We start from the raw sequence: 24,602 nt of genomic DNA, 5'->3' as shown, positions 1-24,602 counted from the left end.
ATAATAAACCAGTAAAAGTATTTTATACTTTGTCAAATTTTTTTCTATTTTGTGATTAAACATTGTAGAAAATTTTTTTTGTATCTTTCGTGTTTCTATTGAACCTTGGAACACTATATTATTGCTATAAATACAGTAAGTGACACTGGTAAGTACACGGGTTTGGTAAAATTCAACTTAATAATTTACATATAAATTATACGTGGATGCAAACTGGCACATTTATTTGTGTGTCTGTGTGTGTGTTGGGAGGAAGGGGGCTGGGAAAACCTAATCACAATTTCTACCCCGGGCAAGGAGAGCCTAGATCCGTCTGTGCGAGCCTTAACTTGGCTTACCGCATCTGGGGCGCTTCGTGATTGGCGGTGTCGTGTTGCAGATCCTGTTCTGCACCCTCAACACGCACAAAGTGGACATGACCAAGCTGCTGGGCGGACAGATCGGCCTCGACGACTTCATATTCGTGCACAGGAAAGGTAGGAAACCAGAACACAGAACATTGTGTTCACAACAGTGGTGTAGCCAGGATTTGTGTATGGGGGGTGTTAAGAAGCATGCCCCCCCCCCCCCCCCCCCCCGTATTAAAGAGGGGGTCCGGGTGTCCTGCCCCGGGAAAATTTGGATATTAAGGTGTAAAATAGTGCTATTTTAGCAGTTTTCGGTACTTAAATTTAAATATTGTAATGGTAAAAATTTTATTAATTTTTAATATGAAATTTGTTTGAGTGATGAATAAGAAATTTAATTAAAGATTTGGTGCTAAGGGGGGGGGGGGGGTGTTTGAACCCCTAACCCCCCCCCCCCCCCCTTAGCTACGCCCCTGGTTCACAACCATGTGTACTCAGCTAGCGCGACGTACTTTGTAATTCTGTGTTTCAATGCGGTAAGTGCTTGACATCGCATTAATACTGCATTTAAATACGTTCTGCATCAAATTGCTAAATGTTAAATAATATTGACAGACGTGCCTGTGTGTCTTGAGTTCTATTTTGTTTACAAGATCACATGAGATTGGTTGAATAGCTGATTTTGACAGTTCTGTTGGAAACTCTTAACCCAATATTGACCCCGTGCGCAGAGGGAAGAATCTGTTTGCACTCTATATTACATCATATTGCTAAGAGAAAGTCGACCGGTCTGCTCTACGCGTGGGAGGTAGAATCGAGCGATTTGGTTTCTCTTAGCGACATCTTGCACCCTGGGCGCATTATAAAAGCTATTTGGTCCTTAATATTCTTCCGTTACCTATATACCGTTATATAAAACGATAAAATACTTATGTCACACTTATGTAAGTAATTTAATATGTTTTATCCATGTATCTTGTATGGAATGCGGAGACAAACGCCACATGTTCATTAGGCGTTAATATGTAAAATTTACACAACTAGTGGTTTTCTATTGAAAAAAAAATTAATGCAGTTGGTTTACAAGTGCATCGACGTTGAATTGGTAGGCTGCTCCGATGAGCAACGCGCGCAGTTCACATGTGTGCGTCTCAACGCATTGTCGCCGAAGGTAGCGTTTGAACTTCTACTGTAGTCTGTGAAGGCTGGTAACCATTACAGTAACCAATCATCAGCTCCTTCATTTATTCCACTTCGTATCCCCCGCCAGATGACAAATTCAACTTTGCAATGGGCCCGGTGACTTGTATTTGTGCGTCTATCATGTGGCTCTGTTAAATAATCACAACCATTAATACATTACTTCGTTTTTCACTAAATCTTACCCATATGTTTAATAATGAAAATAAACACATTGCAGAGCCAAAAATTTGGTCCTGTAACTACTTTTCTTGAGCTTCTGCCATATTTTCATGGTGTAAGCTTGCCGCACTGGAAAACACACTTCGTGGCCGATAGAGGAGTTTTTTTTTTGTCCGTACAGAACCGCCAAATCTTTTGTGTTGATAACAAAATAATTTTTAGTGCCCACTAAGCGGCTTATTAGTGACATCAATATTCTGTGGCTAGTTAATGATTTTGAGGATATTTTTCTGTAATTACAAACTATTTATGATAGGGTCTTTGTCTACAACTAAACTGTTTTTCCAGTGCTCGTTGGCATTGAATCATACGCAGTTACAGTTTCAGTGATTGTTTCCAAAGGTTTTGTTTCAAAAGTGTTCAGGTAAGCCTGAATGGACTTGGCAGGCGCGACTGATGAAATCTTATTTTCAAAACATGTCGGAACAATTCTTTTACCCATCTGCGGTTCCCGACTTCGTCGGTCGCATTACGATACGAGCGTAGTTGTGACAGACGGTTTCCTTTCTAAACCGCGAAGAATTCAGTTGGAGCACTCCAGAGATTTTGTTTCCACTTACTGCACATTTTAGTGATGGCAGGGTAATGAACGCATTCCGAAACGACGTGGCGTCACAGCATGCAGTGGTACTTACGCAAGATGCTGTTGCGAGAAGGGGGGAGGTTGAATTAGGGACTCAACTAGCGTGAATTGCTTTAGTCGTGCAGCAAACCGGTTTTTAGAAATTAAGCTTTTTTTTTCTGTTGGTAAGTCTAACCCAGTTAGTTTCACAGATATTCATTTTTGAACTTTTGAGAGCATTGAAATATGTACGTGGTTTGTTTAGTATGGATTTAAAAAAAAAAAAAAACTCAGTTTAGTAGTTCAAGTATTCTGTGTGCTTTGGAGGGAAGGGACAAAGGAGCAAGGGGGTGGTGGTGTTGGGAAGGGGTGGACTTGGAAATGACCGTTCCCATGCTTCGGCAGCCTCGTACCCTCCGGAATCTCATTAGTAAGTAGGCTACGGCAAAGGATGCTGAAGTAGTTGTTTCAGTTCCTCACTCTTATAAACTAATTATCTTTAAAATGGAATTGCAGTCCTAAGAAAATTGCTTCCATCACGCTATCAAATGCTGCGAAGCCAGAAGCATCGTGGCAATGTGCTGTAGGGAAACGGCTGTGTTTCCTCATCTGATTGCATGTCTTGTGTGTTGGTGGCATTTCCCGCTTACCTGGCGAGTAATGTGTACTGCAGTGTCTGATTACACGCTTTTAGCCGTGTAGAAATAAACTACCAAATAAATGTGTAATGCGTTCTTCTACGAAAAGAATATTATGAGTATAAGCGTCAGAGTAGTCTATGATCCAAAAACTTTCAAGCTATCGAGTGTGTAGAAAAACATGGAGTCTTCACGTCGGTGAATCGCTTCTGTGGGACTTTATAGCGGTAACAAATTTTTTTATTTTGGTTTATGCAGGAATATGAAAGATGACGGCTCCCTGAACTTCCCTTTATCATTTAAAATCCCGCGTTAAGAATTTTTATTGCCTAGAAACGTACGTGAAAACACCCGTTTGAGCCTTTTTGACAGTGAATGTCAAAAAAATACGCGTTGAACACGAAACCACGAAACGAAACTTGTATAGAAAAGTGCAATGGCTCTTAAATTCTATTCGTATTTAGTCACTAGTAAGAAATCTTAAGTGGTTTGTGAATGGTGCGTTGGCACCCGGATCTCTGCACGCCTTCTGGCGAGTACCTGAAATCAAATCTTTTCAGGGGTAACTGGAAAACGTCCACGCTGCCATCTCGTAAAAATTGCAAACGTAATTTTTAAAGGGTTAAGAGCCACTGAATTGAATTTCGATACAGTCTTGCTTCTGTGTCTGGAAAACGCGAAAGAGGTGTGGACAGGCGATTTCTTGAAGGAACACCCGTCTAGCGTGGAATTGTGCTGCGGAGCGTTCAAAATGCCCATTTGCAAAAATCTGCGCGTGTCACGAGACAGATTTCGTATGTATTGTGTCATGTTGAAGAGCTTAAGAATGATGTTTGAGATTTAAAGTTGTCTTACGACATCGTTTGACGTGGCTTTCTTTTCGCATGAAAACGCACACTGAATATATTTAAAAATTCCGGTGTCAACGACAACCATGGCACGAAGATCCGCGCATTGCACTTCTTGTGGCCCAGTGCCGGAAAAATTGCTATCGGAGAGAACTCTTTGTCATGGGCAAAATTACATGAATGTACATGAAACGAAAAGAAATGTAGTCACAGATAATGTTCTGTCGTTGTATTCTCGCAGTTATTTGATTAATCTTTAAACAATTAAATTTTTTTTTGGTCGAAATCATGTTTCTTATCAGTTTAAAACTTACACTTTAATTTAGTTTAGTGATTATATATATATCGCCTTATATTTTGTGCGTTTTATGTTTTGTAAATTACTTTTTTTCAGCCCTTTAATATTAGATATGTATATAAGTAACCAATAAGTAATCATACTATAATAATTGGAACATATCATTCGTACTTCATCAGTTTTTGATATATTACTGAATTCGAAAATATTCTTCTACCGCATTATGGTAATATCGCCAAAACAACAACGTTTGTCGGTTCACATTCGCCGCTACACGTTATGATAAAGGGTGACTAGAAAACACATTAAGGGGCCCGCCTACATGCAGTGCAAAGTGAGCTGCAGAGGTTTAACAATCAGTTGTTTTTATCGAAACTATTTGACATGCGATTACCGATTTCGGATATAAAAGAGATTAAGGTACCGGGCATGATCCTAAAGTTGTTTAAGATGTCTCAGACATACAGTCGATTAGTAAATGCATGCTGAATAAGCCTAATTAGCGTATTTTCAGAGGCACGCCAAGCTCACAGTTTTCATTACTATTGCGTAAAACCACTTTTGGATCGTGAACCAATCCTTTCTCTTTCGCTGCGTATATAATTTGCACTAGGTCACAACGGAAAATTTTGAGAAAAACCGTGATTTCTACGACGTGTGCTGCGCGAATGTTCTTCCCGGTATGTGGCGCCGCCACGGCCGCTTGACCTTGGATGACGAGGCAGGATGAAGGGGGTCTCCGCGCTGCCTTTCTTCCTGTCCTCTTTCAGTTGTGCTTCGCTTGCCCGGACTGAATACTCACCCCGGCTAGGGCGGGCCTGTGGACACCAGACCGGGCTGAGTACACGCGTATTCCACAGTTAGTTGTGTTGAGGCCGAACGACATTAGAATTCAGCGTGACTGCAGGCGGGGTCATAAGGCAAGGTTACGACAGAATGCACCTCGGAAGAAGAACAAAACCATTAAAGGAAGTAAACGCCAAATCGTTGGGCATAAGTAATATTTCATTATACAAGTGATATATTCAAATCGATTTTATATGGCTTTGTTAGTTACGTATTTATTAATTTTATTTTATATGTGGCCATTAATATTTTTAATGGTATAAATTTATATGCAATCAACACTTTTAACCAAAATATGCATTTAACCATTTTAAAAACGCCAAGTTGAAATAAAGAATTTCACGTAACATTTAAAAAAGTATTTTTTTTAACTTCAATTGTGAATGAACGTAAGAATAAGAAGAGCCTTTTTTTTGGAGGGGGGGGGGGTTCTTATTTGGTAAGCAGAATTTGGTGCCCAAAGCAATTAGCTACAAACTGTTCGGTGTGTGCAAACATGCATAAATATTGCAGTATTTCAGACAGTGTAAGTTTAATTTGGACATAGAAGCTTGTCATTATAGTCACAATTAAAACAAATAGTATTTTGCCGGCTGTCCATGGCTGACTGTGATAGTTTGTAGTGGGAACACCTCTACACATTTGAAAATTTTTATACAGAAAACAAGAATAATAAGTCATAAATAGCATTTGTTGCATGTTATTAATGGCCGTACGATTAGTACACACTTCTATGTTTTTTTCCGGTGATTCAAACCATAAACGTCGGAGTCTAGCAACATACGTGCGGTTCTGGAAGTTGGAAGTGTATGCGTTCGGAGACGTACACGTGTCAATCTCGCTAAGCTCAGACTCACAGTTGACAAACGGAACTCCGTGAGAGCGGTTCAAAAAAAGTATCATATTGCATTATCGCCGCTGCTAATTGTAAAACCTTGACGAATTCCACAGGTTACTAAGAGACGTGTAATGTGTAGCCGCCGCTAAAATAAGAAAAAAACGACGCTGTGTTTATACTAATATCTCGTGTCACTTAAACCTCTCTGTGCGCTGGCGTGTTACGCATTGCGGAAAAAAGTTATCGTCTGTGCACATACCGTTCCACTCGTCTCACGTCACATTCTCATCAAGCACCCGAGCCCGGCAGTCGGACTGCATGCCTGACATTATAGCCCGCAGAATAAAACCATTTGGATATAAATGTTCAATTTTTAGTTTCTTTTGCTTACGAAGAGGCGACGCCGGACGTTTCGGCATCTAGGACCTTATTCACAATGCGCAGTCCGCAGTTTGACAACTTGCAACCGGCAGGCGGCAGTCGGAGATAAACTGTTCCACAGACAGCAGTCCAGCAGTCGCCAGTCGAGCAGTGGGATATCATCTAACTTCATTTCGGACTGCCAGACCGTCCCGGAGCAATGGCATACAAGAGATCCCACGCGGAATGACTGAAGAGTTTTAACATCAGCCGTCGTGTTTAAAATCTGCATGGATGCAACTGACAAAGTATTTTATAAAATTGACAAAGCTATATTCTGGCTGCAGGCACGGCGGCTCAAACAGAATGGATAAGTTGTTTCTGGTTGAGGCAAACGAATGGTGTTTAACCATTCAAAAACATGGCATATGAACATCCGAGGCCAAACATCCTGATGCCATTAAGACCAGGTGACATCAGGATGAAAGAAGAAAAGTTAGTGCTCCTGGAATACCCTCACGGGTTCAGTCCTAGGAGGTGGAGGTGGTGAGGCTAGGCCGGGCTTTGGCCCGAAACAACTTGCCAGACCGCCAGCTGCCAAAATATTTTCACCTATCAGAAAATCTTTCGCGATGATGTGGTTTAATCAAATACTCCCTTGGTCATGTTATGTAATTTTGACTGGCGACTCCGGACTGCTGACTATGAACTACGTGTTGCCTACCGATGCTACGCTAACTGCAATCCTAAATTTTGCTTTGGAATTATACAAAAAAACATTTACCACCTAAAACCCTGCAATGAAAATATTTAGCAAATATCTCAAATTTTAAAATTGATTTTTTTATGTTACCTTCTTTAATATCGATATTAATGATAATACCAATTTTAAAGCTTTAATAAAACCGGCCCGTTGTCGTATATCAGGTTTTTTCTATTTACGAAATTCATGAACACTGTCGTTTTTACATGTTTTATGTATAACGTATTCTATATAACTAATATTAAACAATCGAAGGATTATCAGCATTTGTTGTGAAACTTTCCTATAATGTAATAATAACACGTGTAGGGCCTATTGACGAAACAATCGTTCGTTAAATTTTTGTAATACGTATATATGTAAATTTGAGGCAACATTCCTTTTAAACTTGCTGTGCTTATTCAAAGGAAACGTGCAATTAAAAATAATGCATCATTAGAAATGAAATTATTTTAGGAATGTGTATCTGATGAAAGACGATCCAAGGATGAATCTTTCGCACACACTGTATGCTGATGTAGAATGTAACGCCGACCCTAGTTGTTTCATGGTACGGAAAACTTAAAATTTTGTAATGAAAATTTTTGAACTGTAAATGGACCTTTCTTTTCCATCTACAACGACGCGTCTTCACAAAAAAAAAATATTTTTGTCAAAAATATTTAGTTAATATTTTTTCCTTAAAATATTCTCATCAATACTAATATTATAAATGCGAAAGTAACTCTGTCTGTCTGTCTGTCTGTTTGTTTGTTACCTTTTCCCGACTGAACGGCTGAACGGATCGTAATGAAATTTGGCAAGGAGATAGATTATATCCTGGGGATGGACATAGGCTATATTTTGTCTATAAAAAAAAAAAAAAAAAAATTAAACGTGTTAAAAAAATATATCTTAATTTTATGTAATGTGTGTCATAGATATACAAACTGTTAGTGTCATTCCTCTATGCCTGCCGTGCAATAGCTTTCAAGCCATTACGTTACGTTTTTCTATTGTAAGGAACTAAGTAGAGAGTAAGAAAAAAATAAAGATCTTGACAGTTTGTAGTGTCACCATATTTGTTTCAATTTTCAATACCGTTTTTGTATATTACAATTTAAATTGCAGAAAAAAATCATGTTTCATAAAAACATAAATAGTGAGTGTGTGTCATTTCTCTATGTCCACGAGGTCTTGCCGCGTCAATTTTCTCCTTCGGGCGAACCCGTCCGCTTAGTTAAATAAACAGCTTTTATCGTTGAATGATTTCATGATTTATTTCATGAAAATCTGCTCTCATAAAAAAGTAAGTTTTATAGTCATTCAATATGTATCTCTTTCTCTCTCTCTCTCTCTCTCTCTCTCTCTCTCTCTCTCTGAAGATCAATCTATGAATCGTTACACATTTATTTCCTTTATTTTTTTTATTTTGATTTGATACAATATGATTTCACTAAAAATCTATTTCTACCCCTTCCTATTTTCATTTCCACATTACGAAGTTTCACTTCTTCCGCGCGGAGGGACTCCACGCAATATTTTTGCATGCAATTAAAAACTATTTTTTAATGATGCCAAAGAAGTATAACTTCTCATGCGCGTACCTAAGTACACGCACCCATTTATTAAATTTAATTTCTTCTATATTTTTTCTCCCTACCTAGGGCACTCATAATTCTTTTAAATTTCACGTGTATGTTTTCAATGTCATTCGAGTTGTACAATTTTTTTTGTCAAATTGGTAATTATTTATACTTTGTTTTATTTTGGAAACACGTATTTTAGGTATTATGACAAATAAAAAAAATTAATTACACTAATATTCTTAGGTTTTTATTGTGTGGATAGGTTGAAGTTTAATATTAAGTAGGTATATAAATTCGTAAACTTATAAATTTCTTCGAAATTTATTCATAGGTTGGTAGGGCCTACTATTATTTATATTTGTATAGTTTGAAGTTTAATATTATGTATGTACGTAAATTCTTAAACATAGAGTTATTTATTAATTTATTTAGAAAATTATTAATAGGTAGGTAATAAGTTTTTCTATTTGTCAATATTGTTGTTATGGTAGATAGGAGTACAGTAAATGCCTACATTCTTATATTCCTTTATATCTCTTTCGTTTTGGAGTGTTCCCGAGCCATTCGGGGTCCTCAACATCACCCCTCCCCCCCCCCCCCCCCCCCAGGTGGTTAAAGCCCCAAAATTTCGAAAGTTTAAATTTTTTAAAAAATCTTTTTTTTTTAGATTTTAAGTGTTTTCGAGTCATTCAGGGTCCTCGAACACCCCGCCCCCCCTCTAGGAAAAAGCCCCAAAATTTCGATAATTTTAGGAATTTCAAATATCTATTCTTTCGAGATGGAGTGCTTCGAAACATTCGAGGTCTTGAACCTCCACCCCCCCCCCCCCCTCTCCCTTCCACAAAAGTGAAAGCCACAAAATTTCGAAAAATTGGAGGAAATTGTATTAAAATTAAGTCATTACGAACTAAAGTGTCCGGGGCATGGTGGAACTTTTACCCAAAGTCGACTTCCCACCCAATTTTGAGGGGGGGGGGGGGATGCAAAACCCCAAAATTTCGAAATATTTCTTAAATTTAAGAATACTTTTTTACTATTTGGAGTGTTTCCAAGCCATTCGGGGTCCTCAAACTACCCTCCCCCCACAAGGAGTCAAAGACCCAATAATTAAAAAATTTCGGAAAATTTTCAAAAGCCTATTCTCTTTCGATTTGGAGTGTTTACGAGCCATTCGTGGTCCTCAACAACACACCCACCCCCCTCAGGGGTCAAAACCCCAAAATTTAAAAAAATTCAAATATCATTCTCTTTCGATTTTTATTGTTTCTCAGCCATTCAGGGTCCTCAAAATCACCACTCCCCCTCTGGGGACAAAGCCCCAAAATTTCGAAAATTTCAGGAATTTCAAATATCATTTCTTTCGAGATGGAGTGTTCTAAACCATTCGAGGTCCTGAACATCCACTTTCCGCAAAAGTGAAAGCCCTAAAATTTCTAAATATAAGAATATATATAATTGGATGTTGGCATGTATGACGTCGATAAACTCTTACACCGTTTGACCGATCGCCATGAAATTTGGCACATCGAAGTGTTTTTATCATGAAGAAGGTTTTTATGCTATCCATTTTTTTTGTAACTCGCCGCTAGATGGCGCTGTAGCGCATCAACTTCTAAACCTTTCAACCGATCGCCATGGGTAAACAGAAAATCATAGGTCACAGATACACAAACAGTAATTATGTATCATTTCTTAATGTCCAACACACTGGACATATCGCTATCCATTTTGCTGTAACTCGCGGACAATATATCACCCGGTGTTCAGCCCGGGCAAAGCCGGGTACTGCAGCTAGTAAATATATAACCCTTATAATATCGTCGAATTGCATTCTTATTTCCATTATTTTTTTCACTTATTGTGACATAGTAGGCTATTCAAAAAATATGACGAAGTTGCATACAAATATATCGGGGCTCCTTGCGCTGCCTAATGTTTCAAAATGCTCTCGCTGAAAATAATATAATGACTTCATCTAACTTAAGAGCATTTATTCAACTTCTAAAAATCGTAAAAATCGTACTTTATTCATAAGAAAATAAACATTAATGTTTATATTTAAAAAAAATGTATTTCACTGGGTGCTTCATTCTGTATATTATTTTTGTTTTTATCTTCTGCCAGCCATTTTACAAAACAGATAATGCGCGTTAGATATTTTGACCTTGAGTGCTTTGCCCTGTGTCGTGCATCTCTGCGCCCGGCGAGCCGAGCCAGTCGCTCGGGGAGAGTGTTTATTAGGCTAACGCTATGTCACGTAAGTTAATACTGTGAAATGTTTTGTAATTTAGATTCTGAATTATTATTTTATTGTTTCCAAGTAAATCTGTCTATATGCCGAGTTTGATGTGCTCTTAATAATTAGGTACAGGCTGAGAATCTCGAACTATGCTATCTTACACCTCTGTCGTGAGGCACCTCTATCAAGAAGTGTGTGACTGAGTGGTATGTTTTGTGATCTAGTTGTAATTTTTGATGTTTAACATCTTGGCTCTCTGTATAAATGGATTGTCCGCAACCGAAATTGCTTTACATATTGTTACAGTAAAAAACTATGCCTGTAAGTACCATGAAGAAATTCAGTCAGTGTATGTTGGAGGATTGCGTAAGCAAGTAACTTTGCATACAGCAATATTGAACTACTTTAATTCTGAATAGGAAAAGCTTAAGTAAGTTTTAATATGACAGTGACACACAAGTTCCTTTCCTTTTGATTCGGGCTAAAGCATACGAAATAATTACAATTTATCTAGCGTAACCACATATTATATTTGTCGTTGTAGCAGTTAGAACCATACAGAAATGGGACCTGTAGAGTGTCAAATATGTAGTAAACAACAAAACAATACTGCCACATACATTATGAAACATAAATTTGGGCAAAGCATGAATCATAAAAATGAGATATGCCATGACTGATTTCCTACTGTTTATGACGTAAATTAGAGGTGTAGTAAATCTAAGTGAGTAATTATTTGGTCTAAATTTGGTAGATTTAAATTTAATTTGAACTTATTGTACTGTAAGGTCCCTTGTTTAAAATCACTGGTTTTTAACCAACTTCACAGTTGTACAATACATGTGAAAAAAAATTAACAATAAGAAATCTAGTTTTATATGCACACACACTTTATATGTATATATGTAAATGCATACACATATTTACATATCAAATGTATATATATACATTTATGATTGCGACCACTACGATGCCCATTCCCTTAGCAGTTTCCATAAAAATTTTCTGTTAGCGCGCCTGCTCCCGTGTGGGTAGCATTTCAGCAACCTTTCAAGGGGTTTGTAACTGGGAATAAAGGTTTTCATACCGAAAATATTAGCTAAAACCGTACTAGAACGTGTTCGATTTTTTTCTGCTTTACCCACGAGCCAATGTTGCCAAGATGATTGACCCGCGTGTAAGAACATAAACCTGTATATATTAACTTATGCAAACATTAGGAAACGTATTAGTTTCCCAAATTAAATTTTATGGTATTGGAGTATTCTGAAATATATTTGGTAAACTAAAATAGTTACAGCATTGCTCTACTGATAATACATAATCTCCTACAAAAGTTCCCATTGACTTTGTTGTGCGTCTATAAAGCGCGCTATTTTTCAACTTAGGTAATGGAATATAATTTTTTTTCGATAAAATATTACTGATTCAAAAAATATGCTTACAGCAAATACCTACTAAAACATTTTATTTGTTTATCCTATTGTTATAATAACATTAAATTTATAGCTTAGTCATTTGGTTTGATTGTTTAATACAAGTAGTTTTAACAAATAATTAATTATCTAAATTTATTAGGAAATTATTCTCCATATATTATTACTGAATAAACTTAGCAAATCATAGAAACCCCACACCTGTTAGTCTAAACGAAAATGCGATGGTTTTCCTTCACTTCAGATTTCAGTTTACTATGCGAACTACTACATTAAACTGAGCGTGTTTATTTGTCTCACTTGTTAACGAAAATTGTTAATTACAATTTCTTTTAAGTAGTAGAATAAGTTAGTAACCAATCAGTATGTACGTACGTATAAAATATGTGAATCGGGACCATTTGGAATTAGTACAATACAAATAGCACATTTAATATTGTGAATTAGTTGAATGAGCTGTCTTATTTATGTTATCTTATGAATATATAATAAATAAACTACATTTGAGCAAACTTCATTAATTTTACAATTGTTCGGTTTTTTTTAATACCGCACAAATTTGTTTTATTTTTTGCAAGTGAAGTCAGGAAGATTAAATACCAAGTTCATCCACCAGGTTACATTATTTTTAAATACACCGTGAGATTTTTTATATATTTTCAGTAATTGGTTGAATGGACAATAACATGTCTATCCTAGCCCAAAAAGCATGATTTGTCGGCAAATGCGTTGTTAGGTTTTCTGTTAGTATTCTAGGTATCGTGTGAATGGAGTAACTAATTATTTCTTCTCTTCTGATAGATAAACTTTTGCTCATTTTTATCCCCATGGGTATAATTGAAGGTATAGCATAAATTTGGCAGCTGTGTAATGGGCTTAATTTAAATGAAGAATATTCGGTCCTAACCTTCACAAACAATAACTGGAGGATTAAATTCTGAAGTGTAAGAAGTTGAAACGCCAACGTACGAAACATATGTTCCAGATTAGGTTATCAACTAAATTTAAAAAAAAAAATGCTTTCTTCAAAGTCATTTAAAAACCAATTCCAAAAATTCTTTTTCATCAGAAATTATGTTTACCTTTTTTACTTGCACATACTCCCCTTTAGAACAAGGTTTTTTTTAAACCGATATAAGTTAAATCTACGCTAAAGTTTAATGACAGGAAAATGTATTAAACTGGGCATGTTTATTGGTTCAAGCAGAGCTAGAAAATTTTATCATTCAGTTACCAGTAATTTAATAGGTCTGTACTTTTAGGTAATATTATATCGATCTTAAAAATTGCAAGACTTGTGTTTCTATAATAAGCAGATAGAGCATTATAATTTGGGAAACTGTTGGCGTAATATAGGCTTATACTGTGAGTCTTGTACGGGATAGCCTAGCGTGTGGATTATTCAGGACACAAATATGCATTGCTGTGGACAGGGAAGCGAGCGGTCGCCAGCTACACGTTCCTTATCACCACGGCCTGCTATCATTCTCTCATTCTCTGCGTCTGTCTTTTCCCCTCCTCCCGCGTTGCGTTCAAGGTCGCGTCAAGGAAGAAGGGAAGAGGAAGGTGGCCGGAGCTGTGTCCCCCCCACTCCCCAGCTGCCCTCCTCCCTGCTCAGTGTTTCTTCGACTCGCCACCCTGCTTGGAGGAAAAACTACAACTCTTGAGCCCGAGCGGTGAAAAAATCGGCCACGAGGCGGGCCCCTTAAGGCAAGACTGGTAAAATAAATGACAATCGCAGCAAGTAGCCCTAACACATGGGTTGGTATTCAAATCTACTAATGATTCGTCCTGACTTGTGGTCCAAAATGTGTCGTGGAAAAAAAGTCACAGAGGCGTCAGTGAAGCGGAAGTTTCGTGTCCAGACGCACGCCCGGCCGGAGGAACGATGCTGTCAGAACTATTTTCCGAGCCACTAGTGCTTGCTTGCCGCGAAGCTGCTCGGGATAAACTTCAACATCCGCCACTATTCTGGGAGCACAGCCGCGCGCACTATCGAGGTCAAGTCCACACCCCGCATCTGCCCGCTCCCCGGGTCTGGGGAATTTGTTAACAACAGGTATTCCAGATGGCCACGTTCTGGATAGCCAGGGATGACGAAGTTGGTCAGGGATAGTTGAGGAATTCATTTTAAAACCTGGAAAAATTAATGGAAATTCCTTATTGATAGTAATTTGAGGGGAAAACGTCATGTTCCGGTATGTCATCAACCAGACTGTGAACACTTTTTTTATTCCATGTGAGTAGATAGGTATAGTATGTTCTGGGGCAGTAGCTGGTGGCCGGGGATCAACGGCGGCCATCTTGGATTACGTCACCTCCAGAGGCCATATTGGTTTCCGCCATTTTGTTTTCTAGAACATTCCACCATAATTTGACGTCACATCCACCATCTTGAAAATCCTCAAATATTAACTTAGAAAATCGGGAAAAAATTTATAAATAAATATTAATAAAATTTTAATTTAAAAACTTGATGACTTCGTCATCGAGCTCCTCACTCCTGTGCGTTGCACTTTTCGTTACGATGCCATTATCATCAAGCTCCCCACTCCTACCCATTCATTATAGATAGTCTGTGTGGACACGCTGTTAGGAAAGTAATACTAGTGACGTAAATCAAAATAATTTTTGAGCAAAGATAGTTCAAATAAAAACAGTTTTCCATCTAGCTAGCCCAACATCGGAGGTAGTGCAAACCTCTGGTTTGCAAGAAATATATCCACTTGGCAAGATAACAAAAAAAAACTTACAATTCAAAACAAACCAAAAAATTGTCTTCTTGATTGGTATGTGGAGTTCTATTACTTAACTGCGGACAGTCAAATGGGAAACTGACACTAAATAAAGTAAGTATGTGTACTGGATTCAGTCTTTTCGCGTGGCACTCAGATATTCCGCGATACGGAGTTTCATCATACAGGTTTTAGCGGTGTCGGGTCTAGTCTAGTTGACGGCGGCCCTGATAACCGAGATTGAACACGCGGTAAAGCTTGCTTCAGCAAACAGCGCTATCACAGCGGTGTCTCTCCTGCTTCGTATGATGTTCGCGACGTGGGAAATGGCAGCACCCGACTGCTGCTCTAGTATACGCTCTGCTCTGGTCCACGCGCTGCTCTTTTCTTAAATGCTACAAAATAGTACCTTTTAATACAAATTATCTTTTTCGATTAACATTATAGATATTACTATTAAAACATTTCTAAATTCAATAGTTCTCTGAAAACAAACAAGAAATTGAAACCCGTTCAGAAATGGAAGATGCTAAAGTATTCGTCCATTACATTAACACAAACAATTTACAGTCACAGCAATTCAGTACTTGGTGGCATTTCTTTTTGAAGTGTTCGCTGCTTTAGTCATCATGGCATTGATTCTAAAAGTTTTTGTGTGATGTTTTGGGCCTGCTCTACCCCATTCTTTAGTAAATCACTCTTAAAGGTCTTATTTTATTTTATTCCGCATTTTCTTAGTATCTGTTTTATTATAGCAAATGAGTTCTCAGTGTGGATTAAGAGGCATCCATAGTAAATTTTTTTAGCGCGTTGGGCTACTGGCCACGTGCTACAGCTAGTGGACGGGTGGAGAGAAATATCTTGGCTTCAGGGGGAGGGGGGAGAATCAAGGGTTAGGCTGGATTGGATGGTTGGAGGAGAAGGTTCTTTTGTCGTTGTATCTGCTGGAGTCCAGTTGCTGCGTTACCTTCGGACAAGGTCACGGCAAGGCTGGGGACTGCCTACCGCGACATACACCAATATGAATAAATTCTCGTATCGCCTTGCTTGCTTTTTGACAGTGTTTATTACCCCCGACGATCCACCTTCCCTAACCGGGAAAACGATACGCTCTACACGATGATATACTCCCGAGAGCGACTGGCCGGGTTCATGAATGCCTGTGAAAGTACTGAGCTGTTGCATGCAGCCTTGGAGCTACACACTACACACCACGCCTGAGTCACACTTGGGTCTCAGCACAATTAAGCGTCACGCGGGTAGAGTAGACGGGATAGCAATTAGGGAAAGTAATACTATCCCTTGTACCCGTGCAAATGTTCCTTTACACTTTGCAAGCTTCTTAAGCTGACCACTACGACACTTCAACAACGCGCCAGTTAGCAGCTCCATCTGGCATTCTTTTCTTCCCTGCCGCACACTCACGCGTAAAGTTTTTAGCATTACGCACGGAGTGAGTTATAGCATTGAATATACATATTCAATGGTTATAGAAACGTCGGTTTCTTGTCTCACACTTAATGCCCCGGAGGGCAGAATGATGGATCAGCGAGACCTTTAGATGTTTCTCGCCTTTGAGGATGGCTGCAACGAGGCGTGCCGAAATGTCGGTCTCATAATTTTTTATGGACGTGGCCTCAGTTCAGGAGGCAAGACGTAGGTGTGTATCCGTGTTACCTTTGGGAAATAGATTTTGTGAAATGAAGGTTTCATCTTATGTTTCCTTATACATTATATAGTTACGTACCTATATATATGGGCGTAGATCGGGGGGTGTTTTCAGAGACTTATTGAAAACGTCGAGGCACATTTATTTTTAAAGTCACTTTTCATACCTCTGGCACTAAACCAATTCAACTTCAAAATTTAGGAAATTTTTGTATAGAAAAATAATATAAAAAAATACAAGTGTATATTATTTTTGGAGAATGTTTATGTATAAGAGTGAAAATGGCTTAAAACACTTTTTTTTTCAGAATACGTTTTAGGCCTGAAACATCCGGTACAGACTATTGAGAGCACCCACGGACATTGCATTACATACTTATCTTCATTTCTCCCCCATATGTTATAGTTATCGCTCAAATCTCATAGTTGCTCTATGCACGAAGTGAAGACAGCCTTGTGCTTAGAGACGATACCGCGCTAGAAGCACCTGCCAGCGTCGCACTTAAACGTCCCGCCTCACGAACACAGATAACACCCTTGACTTGGCGGGCAAGTTGGGAAAGTAAACGTCGCACTACGGATTCCGTGCCTTGAACCTAAATATTTTCTCTTAACATGCTGACTTTTATTTAATGGGGAAGTATGCTCAGCATTTATAGTGTAAACACGTGCGCTATAATGTGATGTGCGCGCGCGTGTGCTAGTGTGCAAGTGTGCCAGCCAGCTGGCGGATCCACGCGCGCCCGTGCCTAACGGCCGACCGCCGGTCTCTTGTCTCTTGTCATGGTAATACATTGACGAGTGCTGCGGCGGACGACTGTGTTAACGTGGGGAAATACACGTCCGAATTCTATGCTCATACGTTTCAAACATTTCGCCATGCCGATTTTGCCAATGACGGAAGTAATTGAACATGTCGACCTCGAGATATATCCTTTTAATTGTCGGCATCGAGATATTTCCCTATACGTTACGACCTCGAGATATCCCTTTGTCGACATCGAAATATTTCCCTCTGTGCGTCGACCTCGAGATGAATATTATTCACTTTGGGTCGACCTCGACATGCTGCTCTCAGGATAGAAATATAAATTCTTTAATATTTACTCGTTGACGTATGTACCTAATAACGTTGATATATACACGTCGATCAGACCTAATGACGAGCCGCCGCATTCTGGTCTACCACCCGTATGCCATCTCACACGGTGTTCGAGACAACCCTCGTTTCCCATCTTTCGATTTATCCACGCAGAGTGAAATTGATAAAGGGTGTTGAATCAGTGCAAACTAATTAATAAATCAGATTAAGAAAATTGCCTGTTCTCGATGAGAAACTAATCTTCGCCAAATGTATATACTGCAAATATTTCATTAGTACCTATGTCCTGCGCCAGGAGTTGGAGTGAGGATTGGGATTGTGTGTACGCCATCTTGGATTCTGATGTCAAAGCGGCCATCTTGGATTTTGATGTCAAGGCGACCATCTTGGATGACCTTGACCCTGTATCTTGACCTTCAAAATTTTCCAAAAATTACTCAAAATTTCCAGTTTTTAGGGGGGGAAATCCACCAAAAAAATCAGAAAAATTAAAATATTCCTAATTCGAGTGGAAAACACACATAATTCAAAAAAATTTGCATTCTAAAAATATAAAAGAATTTTGCCATAGAAAAAACGAAAATACATAATAGTCCACGTTTGCATGAACTGCATTAACCTAGAGAGTGTGTATATTAAATGCCACAATAATTACAAAAAAAAAAATATTGGTTGTGTACACAATGAGAATTCGTGACGGGCAACACCTAACGCGATTTCACGATTGCTGTGATACGCCTGTTTGGTCTCGTGGGCACTATTTATATTTTTGTATTATTGTTTACGTATTTCCTTTTCTTCAACATTATTTAAACAGGCACATAAATAAATGTTCGGGTAAATTAACACGAAAACAAGCGTGTGTGTGAGTTTTACTGGTCTCTTTATGATACTTGTGGTATTTTTAACTCATATTAAAAAGAACAAATTTACAAAAAAATACGAAAAAGGAAACAGCTTAACAAAACATATAATCGTAACTATTTTAAACTCGTTTTTTTTATGGGGCGAATAATTAAATAATATAAATTATTACTTTGACTAAATGTTATAAAAGGGGGGGGGGGGGGCAATTTATACGCAGGCCCCCCGGAAGACGCTTTCTCCCCGTTGGGGGTCAAAAGTGCAGCGAGAGGAGTTCTCAGGCCAGTTCATTCGTCAACTGTCGGATCCGGAGAACCCGTTCGCGGAGTGCTGTCCGGACCCGCTCAGGCTCCTCGTGTCCCCTAGCTGTTGGCCAATCCTGGGCCAGGCTTCGTCGCCCTTCACGGAGACCCCCGCACGGCGGGCGAAGCTCGCTGGGAACTTGTCAGTTCGGTATCAGCTCAACATTAGTAGTTTTCAAATTATTTCAGGGACATGCGTCTTTGCTGTTTTGCGCTGGTTTTCGTTTTAAATAAATAAAAAAAAAACTCGGGAATAGACAACAAAGATGAATAGGTACATAAACACACGGAGAACAAGCAGATATCAGCTGATGCTAGGACATTTGACATCAGCTGACATTGGCTTGTGTTTATGTATTCATCTTTTTTGTGCATTTTTGAGGTTTATTGAAATTAAACCTTTTTTATCAGCATCATAGGATAACAGAAGTGAGTAGGTAACGTATGTAACAATTTTGCTCAATGGCGCGGGGTTGAAAAAAATATGGTATGCAAACATATTTACAATCGGTCACTGGTGTCAGCAGCAGCGGAAAGACATTGTATACTTACCAGTACTTTTGTAAACTTTTACATACTTTCTCATACCAATGAATACTTTTTGCCTACTCTTTGCGTACTTTCGCATCTCACTCAACTCTGAGGTTAGATCCGGTTTGTAGACATTTCTAATGGGGTTATGCATCATAATTAATTAATTCTCGGATTCCATTTAATAAATGAACATACACTAGTAAATAAAGGTATATTTTCAACCCATGATTACGCGTGTTTCAAATTACAAGTATTCTAAAAATTTGCTACCCTTTTATCTGCAAAGTTTCACTTGTGCGTAGCGGCCACACCCCCATGTTGTTTCTACGACAGCCTGTGTGAATCAGCAATCACTTAGGCCCATGAAATTATTTTTAAACAGTTTTCCCAATTGCAAGAACCATTCAGAGAAATATAGTAGTGCCTACAAGTAGCACATTTAAGACTCACACGAGTTTCAGTCCCTCCGTTAGTGTGTGTGTGTGTGTGTGTGTGTTTGTTTACTGTGCTAATCATTGAACGTGTTCTTTCACAATCGTATTTCGGAGTCTGAATGCCGGTGGGCACTCGTCAGTGTGGTGATAAGGGCATGTATCAATTCCACACAGTGAAAAATAATGAAAATTAATGAGAAAAGGAACAATATATTTGTAACTAGCATGTAATTTAAAGTGCCGGTCTATACCTTTCGATTTCATTTAGGTTTTCACATTTGCGTATTGAAAAAAAAAATTTCAAAGATTGTATTGCCTCATTAAATTACGCGATTTCAACAGAGTTTGATCGGTAGAATTTTTGAGAACTAATTTGTGTATAATTTATCACGAAAGATTATTTAAATTTCTCAACCCTAATGGGCAAAACCATAATCGAAATTGAAGTTCCAGCTTGGCTTAAAAATGTTGTTTCAAAGTGATTTTTAAATTTTCCAGGGTGGAGCTCCCGAACGTCCTTCTCACTGGGGGCTATTCCTCCTCCCCCCCCCCCCCCCTCCTTCTAGGAGCCCGGTAAGGCCCCGCAGAGTTCAGGTCCGCTGCTGATCTCGCCTCCACCAGTGGGTATCAGTTTCGAGGCCCGTAAGATTGGGCGCACGCAGAATGAGGCACGACGCGACATTTCGCGATCAGGCATGTGGCGACATCTAACGACTGCTCCAACTTGGTCGCTAGCAGACTGTCATAGCTACAGTGTTCTGCGCATGTGCGAGCATAATTTTTTTTTTAACAAAGCGATGCCGTAGGGTGCATACTCTTTATTTACTCTATTGTAGTGGGTTTTATAGCTGACTAGTTAAATACTGTTTTAAATTGAGTAAGAATTCACTTGTAATGCATTGTAATTGATCCCCCCCCCCCTTAGTATGGAGCTGTATGCAGATCAGTTAAGTATGTTTATTACAGGAAATACCCATTTCATATGATTCATCTTTTATGGAATATCACGACAGCAATTTTATTTCCAGAATTTGGGAAGAAATAACGTAACGGAAATACGGCACGTCGCACAGCATTTTGTGTTGTCGCACGCCGTGACTAATTCTGGTCGGATTAAAGGTTCATTGTCGTTAGAACTCAGGTTTTCACAATTTTTGGAAAAATTTATAGTTTGAGATAGTAAGTGATATCCTAAAACTATAAACTATACATGCAGACTGTTAATTCAGAACTCTAAACTACCTTATAATGCTCTCTGGCCATGCTAGGATTGAAATACTACAAATAGTCTTTTGATGTTATTTAAACCATTAAATAAACACTTATTGAATTTATAAAACAATATGTTAATAATTAAGGAAACTAGTTCCGTAAGAACATACACTGTTTGTTACACGAGTATTGAACATGTCATAACCAGGCATATATAAACTATTTAAAAAAGGTCATCGTAATAAAACTTTTTTTAATTACTTAAAACTCTGAACTTAATAAAAAAAAACTAAATTTAATTAAAAATAATTTTGAAGTCCACAATGATTCATGCTATTTCATCAGATTTATTCATCAAACTTACAAATCATTTCTTTTTTTAATTGAATGATGTATTTATCATTCTGCGAATCAGTTGTATTTTGTAACTTTACTATCACAATATAAGTAATTTATATTTGAGTTTCTATTTTGGTATATAACTATCATAATATCTTCGGATAAAATAAACATTAAGTTATTCCTGGATTAACTATCTAAAACTTGTAAGAATTTCAAGTCAATAGCATAAGCAGTTCAACTAATCATTTCGTACAAAAAGAAAAATATTTTTATACCATAGGTTAGGTTTGGATACCTAATTAGCTAACAGGAAAAGTATGTAATATGTAATTATTCGAAAACCACATAGACAGCGTTTTTTTTACTTATTTTGATTTGTTTAAAATAAAACAGAGCCAATATTGTTTTCTATTTAATAATTTAATCATTCAATTGTTTATCGAGACTTCAAATACCAATAAAAAATAGCAATGACAAGCTAGTAGCGAGAAAGGTAGACACCCTGAAATCCTACACATTAGTGCATACTGTGCGCAAAGGTAGGATTTTCGTAATCAAGACCATTAATGTAAGTGTGACGCCATTGTGCTTACGGCGAAACTTGTGCGTCATCCGCGCGTGGTCTGAAGGACGAGCGATTCATGCGCTGACGTCATAAGTCGAGAACAATGTGCTTTTTTATTTTATTAATTTTTTTAAGAGGTTAGCGAGTTAACAAACAATCAATTGTATAGTTGATTCAGAAGGCCAAGTACACTTTCAGGTGACTATCAAGGTGATCATAGAGTGAATATTTCAGACACAACTTACAGTGAAGTATTTTAAAGCATGGGCGACCTTCATTTTGAGAACAATGTGATCAAGCGAGTGCACGGTAGTCGTTCCGTTACTCTTCTAGAAATCATACGCGCGGAGTTCCGTAACCACAAATCTCTGGTGGACGTGCCCCCCAGTCTTTATCTGTACTCCAGGGAGCTGAGCGAGTCTGTAGGGAACGAGTGGATTTGCAGACTCGCCCAGTGTAATTGAAGCCATATAATATACCATACACAATGGTGTGTGTGTTCCATGCAGCGTGATTGCGTGGGACCGTTTGTATGAGAGAACCTAATGTTCATTGACTCCGGGTCAGACTCTCAAATAATCCGCGTTCGTGCATTTTCGGATATATATATATATATATATATGCGTGTGTGTGTATACACACACATACAAGTGTGAGTACTTACACTTATATCTGTTGTTAAATTTAAAAAGTAGGTTAGGTTACGTGTGTTACATTAAGAAAAATCTTGCAATTTTTTTTTTTTTTTAATTTTTGAAGTTAAATTTGTTTACTGAGGGGCCAACAATTTTGGAGAGTTACGAAAATTCCGATCGTATAAGGTAAATAGTTAGGTACATGGTGGGGGAACCGGTAGATGAGGAGAGTGCGTCAGCGGCGACGCCACTCCAACGCATGCACTAGCGGTCGAATGGGAAGACGGCAAGAAAGGGGGAGGGAATAGGCACGTAGGTGCTAGTTGTAACGGCCGGAAGGGTAGACGGTAGGGAAGAGGTAGACATGACGCAGCAGTGATGCTACGGAATTCTCGTGACGCTGCTTGTGTATTTATACTCCTCAGTTTTTGTAACGGCTGACGTATTTGACGCTGCCATATTTCTTTTATTTAATTTAAAAAATCTACAATTTATTTATTTGTGTTGAAAAGAGTTTATTGCTTTGTGCAATTGAGATTATAATCATCATTCGTTTTTATTTGGATAGTTTGATCGAAAATGAAAATAATTTATCCCTATCTTTATCTAAATAGCAAGTGGACTCCACGCGCACAATGTTTTGAGGGGGGGAGGGGGGGTCTGACTGAGTTATGTCCAAGCACACAAATAATGCGTTGTTTGAGACTAAAAATTCTCTCAAAAAAATTTTAAAAAAGAGAGGATAAATTTTTGCTTGTCTAGGTGATATTAACTAAAATCAAGGTTGCTTCAAGTATAGAAAACATGGAAAATTAAGGAAAATTGTAATAAAAAACTTTTTTTTCCTGGTACAGCGAAATTAAACAGAAAATGCCGCTTCCTCCGACGTCTAGTCATAAAAAAATGCTATAAAATTCGGTTGTTTTTCACATTACAAAAATTCTACAATTCATACATGCATTTCTAATATGTATCCTTTCCTGGCGTGTCAGGATGTTTCGTGTAGAATACAGTTAATTTGAAACATTTGTAGCAATGTAGGCGGAATCATCAATGTAATTCTGAGAAAAATAGCACAACTGTGATGTTTAATTTGATTTCGTCGTGTTTAATTTACGAGTGCAAGTTTTTCAATATTGAGCCTGCTACACTCATTGCATGAAAATGTTAGCATGGTCGCTGATAACCAAAGGTAATCTTATCGACAGTGATAACTCTGCATGTACGAATCGGAATTACGGTTATCGCAATACAATTGTTTCCCAGTCTTTAGAGCTTTGTTGTCACATACATAAAACGATAATATATGTACATTATTTTAAAATTTTTGAGCGGGTACATGCAGAATTTTAAGCAGGTGTTACTCGCGAAATTGAACTTTTAAAGGAGATTAATATTACGCGCATGTTATGTAATTAGTTTTTTATGTTTTCCATCAGAAGTTTTTCTTCTAAAAAACTTTATAACGACATTCATACCAGTTTATTTTTTATATGTACATCTTAGCTCTCGGTGGTGGTAATTTCGTGAATTCGACAGAAGTAATGGAACGGAAATGTGTAACAACCGCGGTGCTGCCATCTGTGACGGATGGCGCGAACAAGAGTTCATTAACCCAAAGGAAAACGTTATAGTATTAACTGTTTAATGAAGTTGAACAAGATGGAAAGTATATTAATAAAAGTCCTTATCGAAAATTAGTACAAAGCCGGGGTTTAGTATTTTTTTCAAGTCTTTTTCGCTATCATCGGTGTCGTTTCATTATATGTTTAAATTTCGGTGTGCAAATCGAGTGATTCTATAGTCGACGTAGCTGCTCCGGCAGCGAATTATAGCAGCGGGTGCGGAACTGTGTGTGATTCGCGTCAAGAAATGTAGTTGAAAACAATTTATGCGTATGTTTATCGCTCGGTTTATTTTAAAGAATTCTAAGTTAAATTTCGTGTCCAAGTTTTGTATTATAAGTTTATTTGCAACACGAGAACACATGAATTTGCTCGTTACGACGTCGTACACGACAGTATTCGCAGCAAGGCTGCGCCCA

The 24,602-nt window shown here is 38.1% G+C and overlaps 1 protein-coding gene across 1 annotated transcript in view; it reads left to right on the top strand.

The window, feature by feature from the left end:
• Positions 1–24,602, top strand: part of LOC134533884 (PDZ domain-containing protein GIPC3) — an 83,844-nt gene that overhangs the window by 18,350 nt on the left and 40,892 nt on the right. The window contains exon 2 of the mRNA XM_063371646.1: positions 380–476. Within this exon, the coding sequence (XP_063227716.1) occupies positions 380–476 (97 nt within the window). The remainder of the gene's footprint in view (positions 1–379; positions 477–24,602) is intronic.

The sequence above is a fragment of the Bacillus rossius genome, chromosome 7 (assembly GCF_032445375.1).
Source record: "Bacillus rossius redtenbacheri isolate Brsri chromosome 7, Brsri_v3, whole genome shotgun sequence".
NCBI classification, from domain to species: domain Eukaryota; kingdom Metazoa; phylum Arthropoda; class Insecta; order Phasmatodea; family Bacillidae; genus Bacillus; species Bacillus rossius.
Note: the sequence above shows the minus strand (reverse complement) of the source record. Positions and strands in the feature narration are given on the sequence as shown.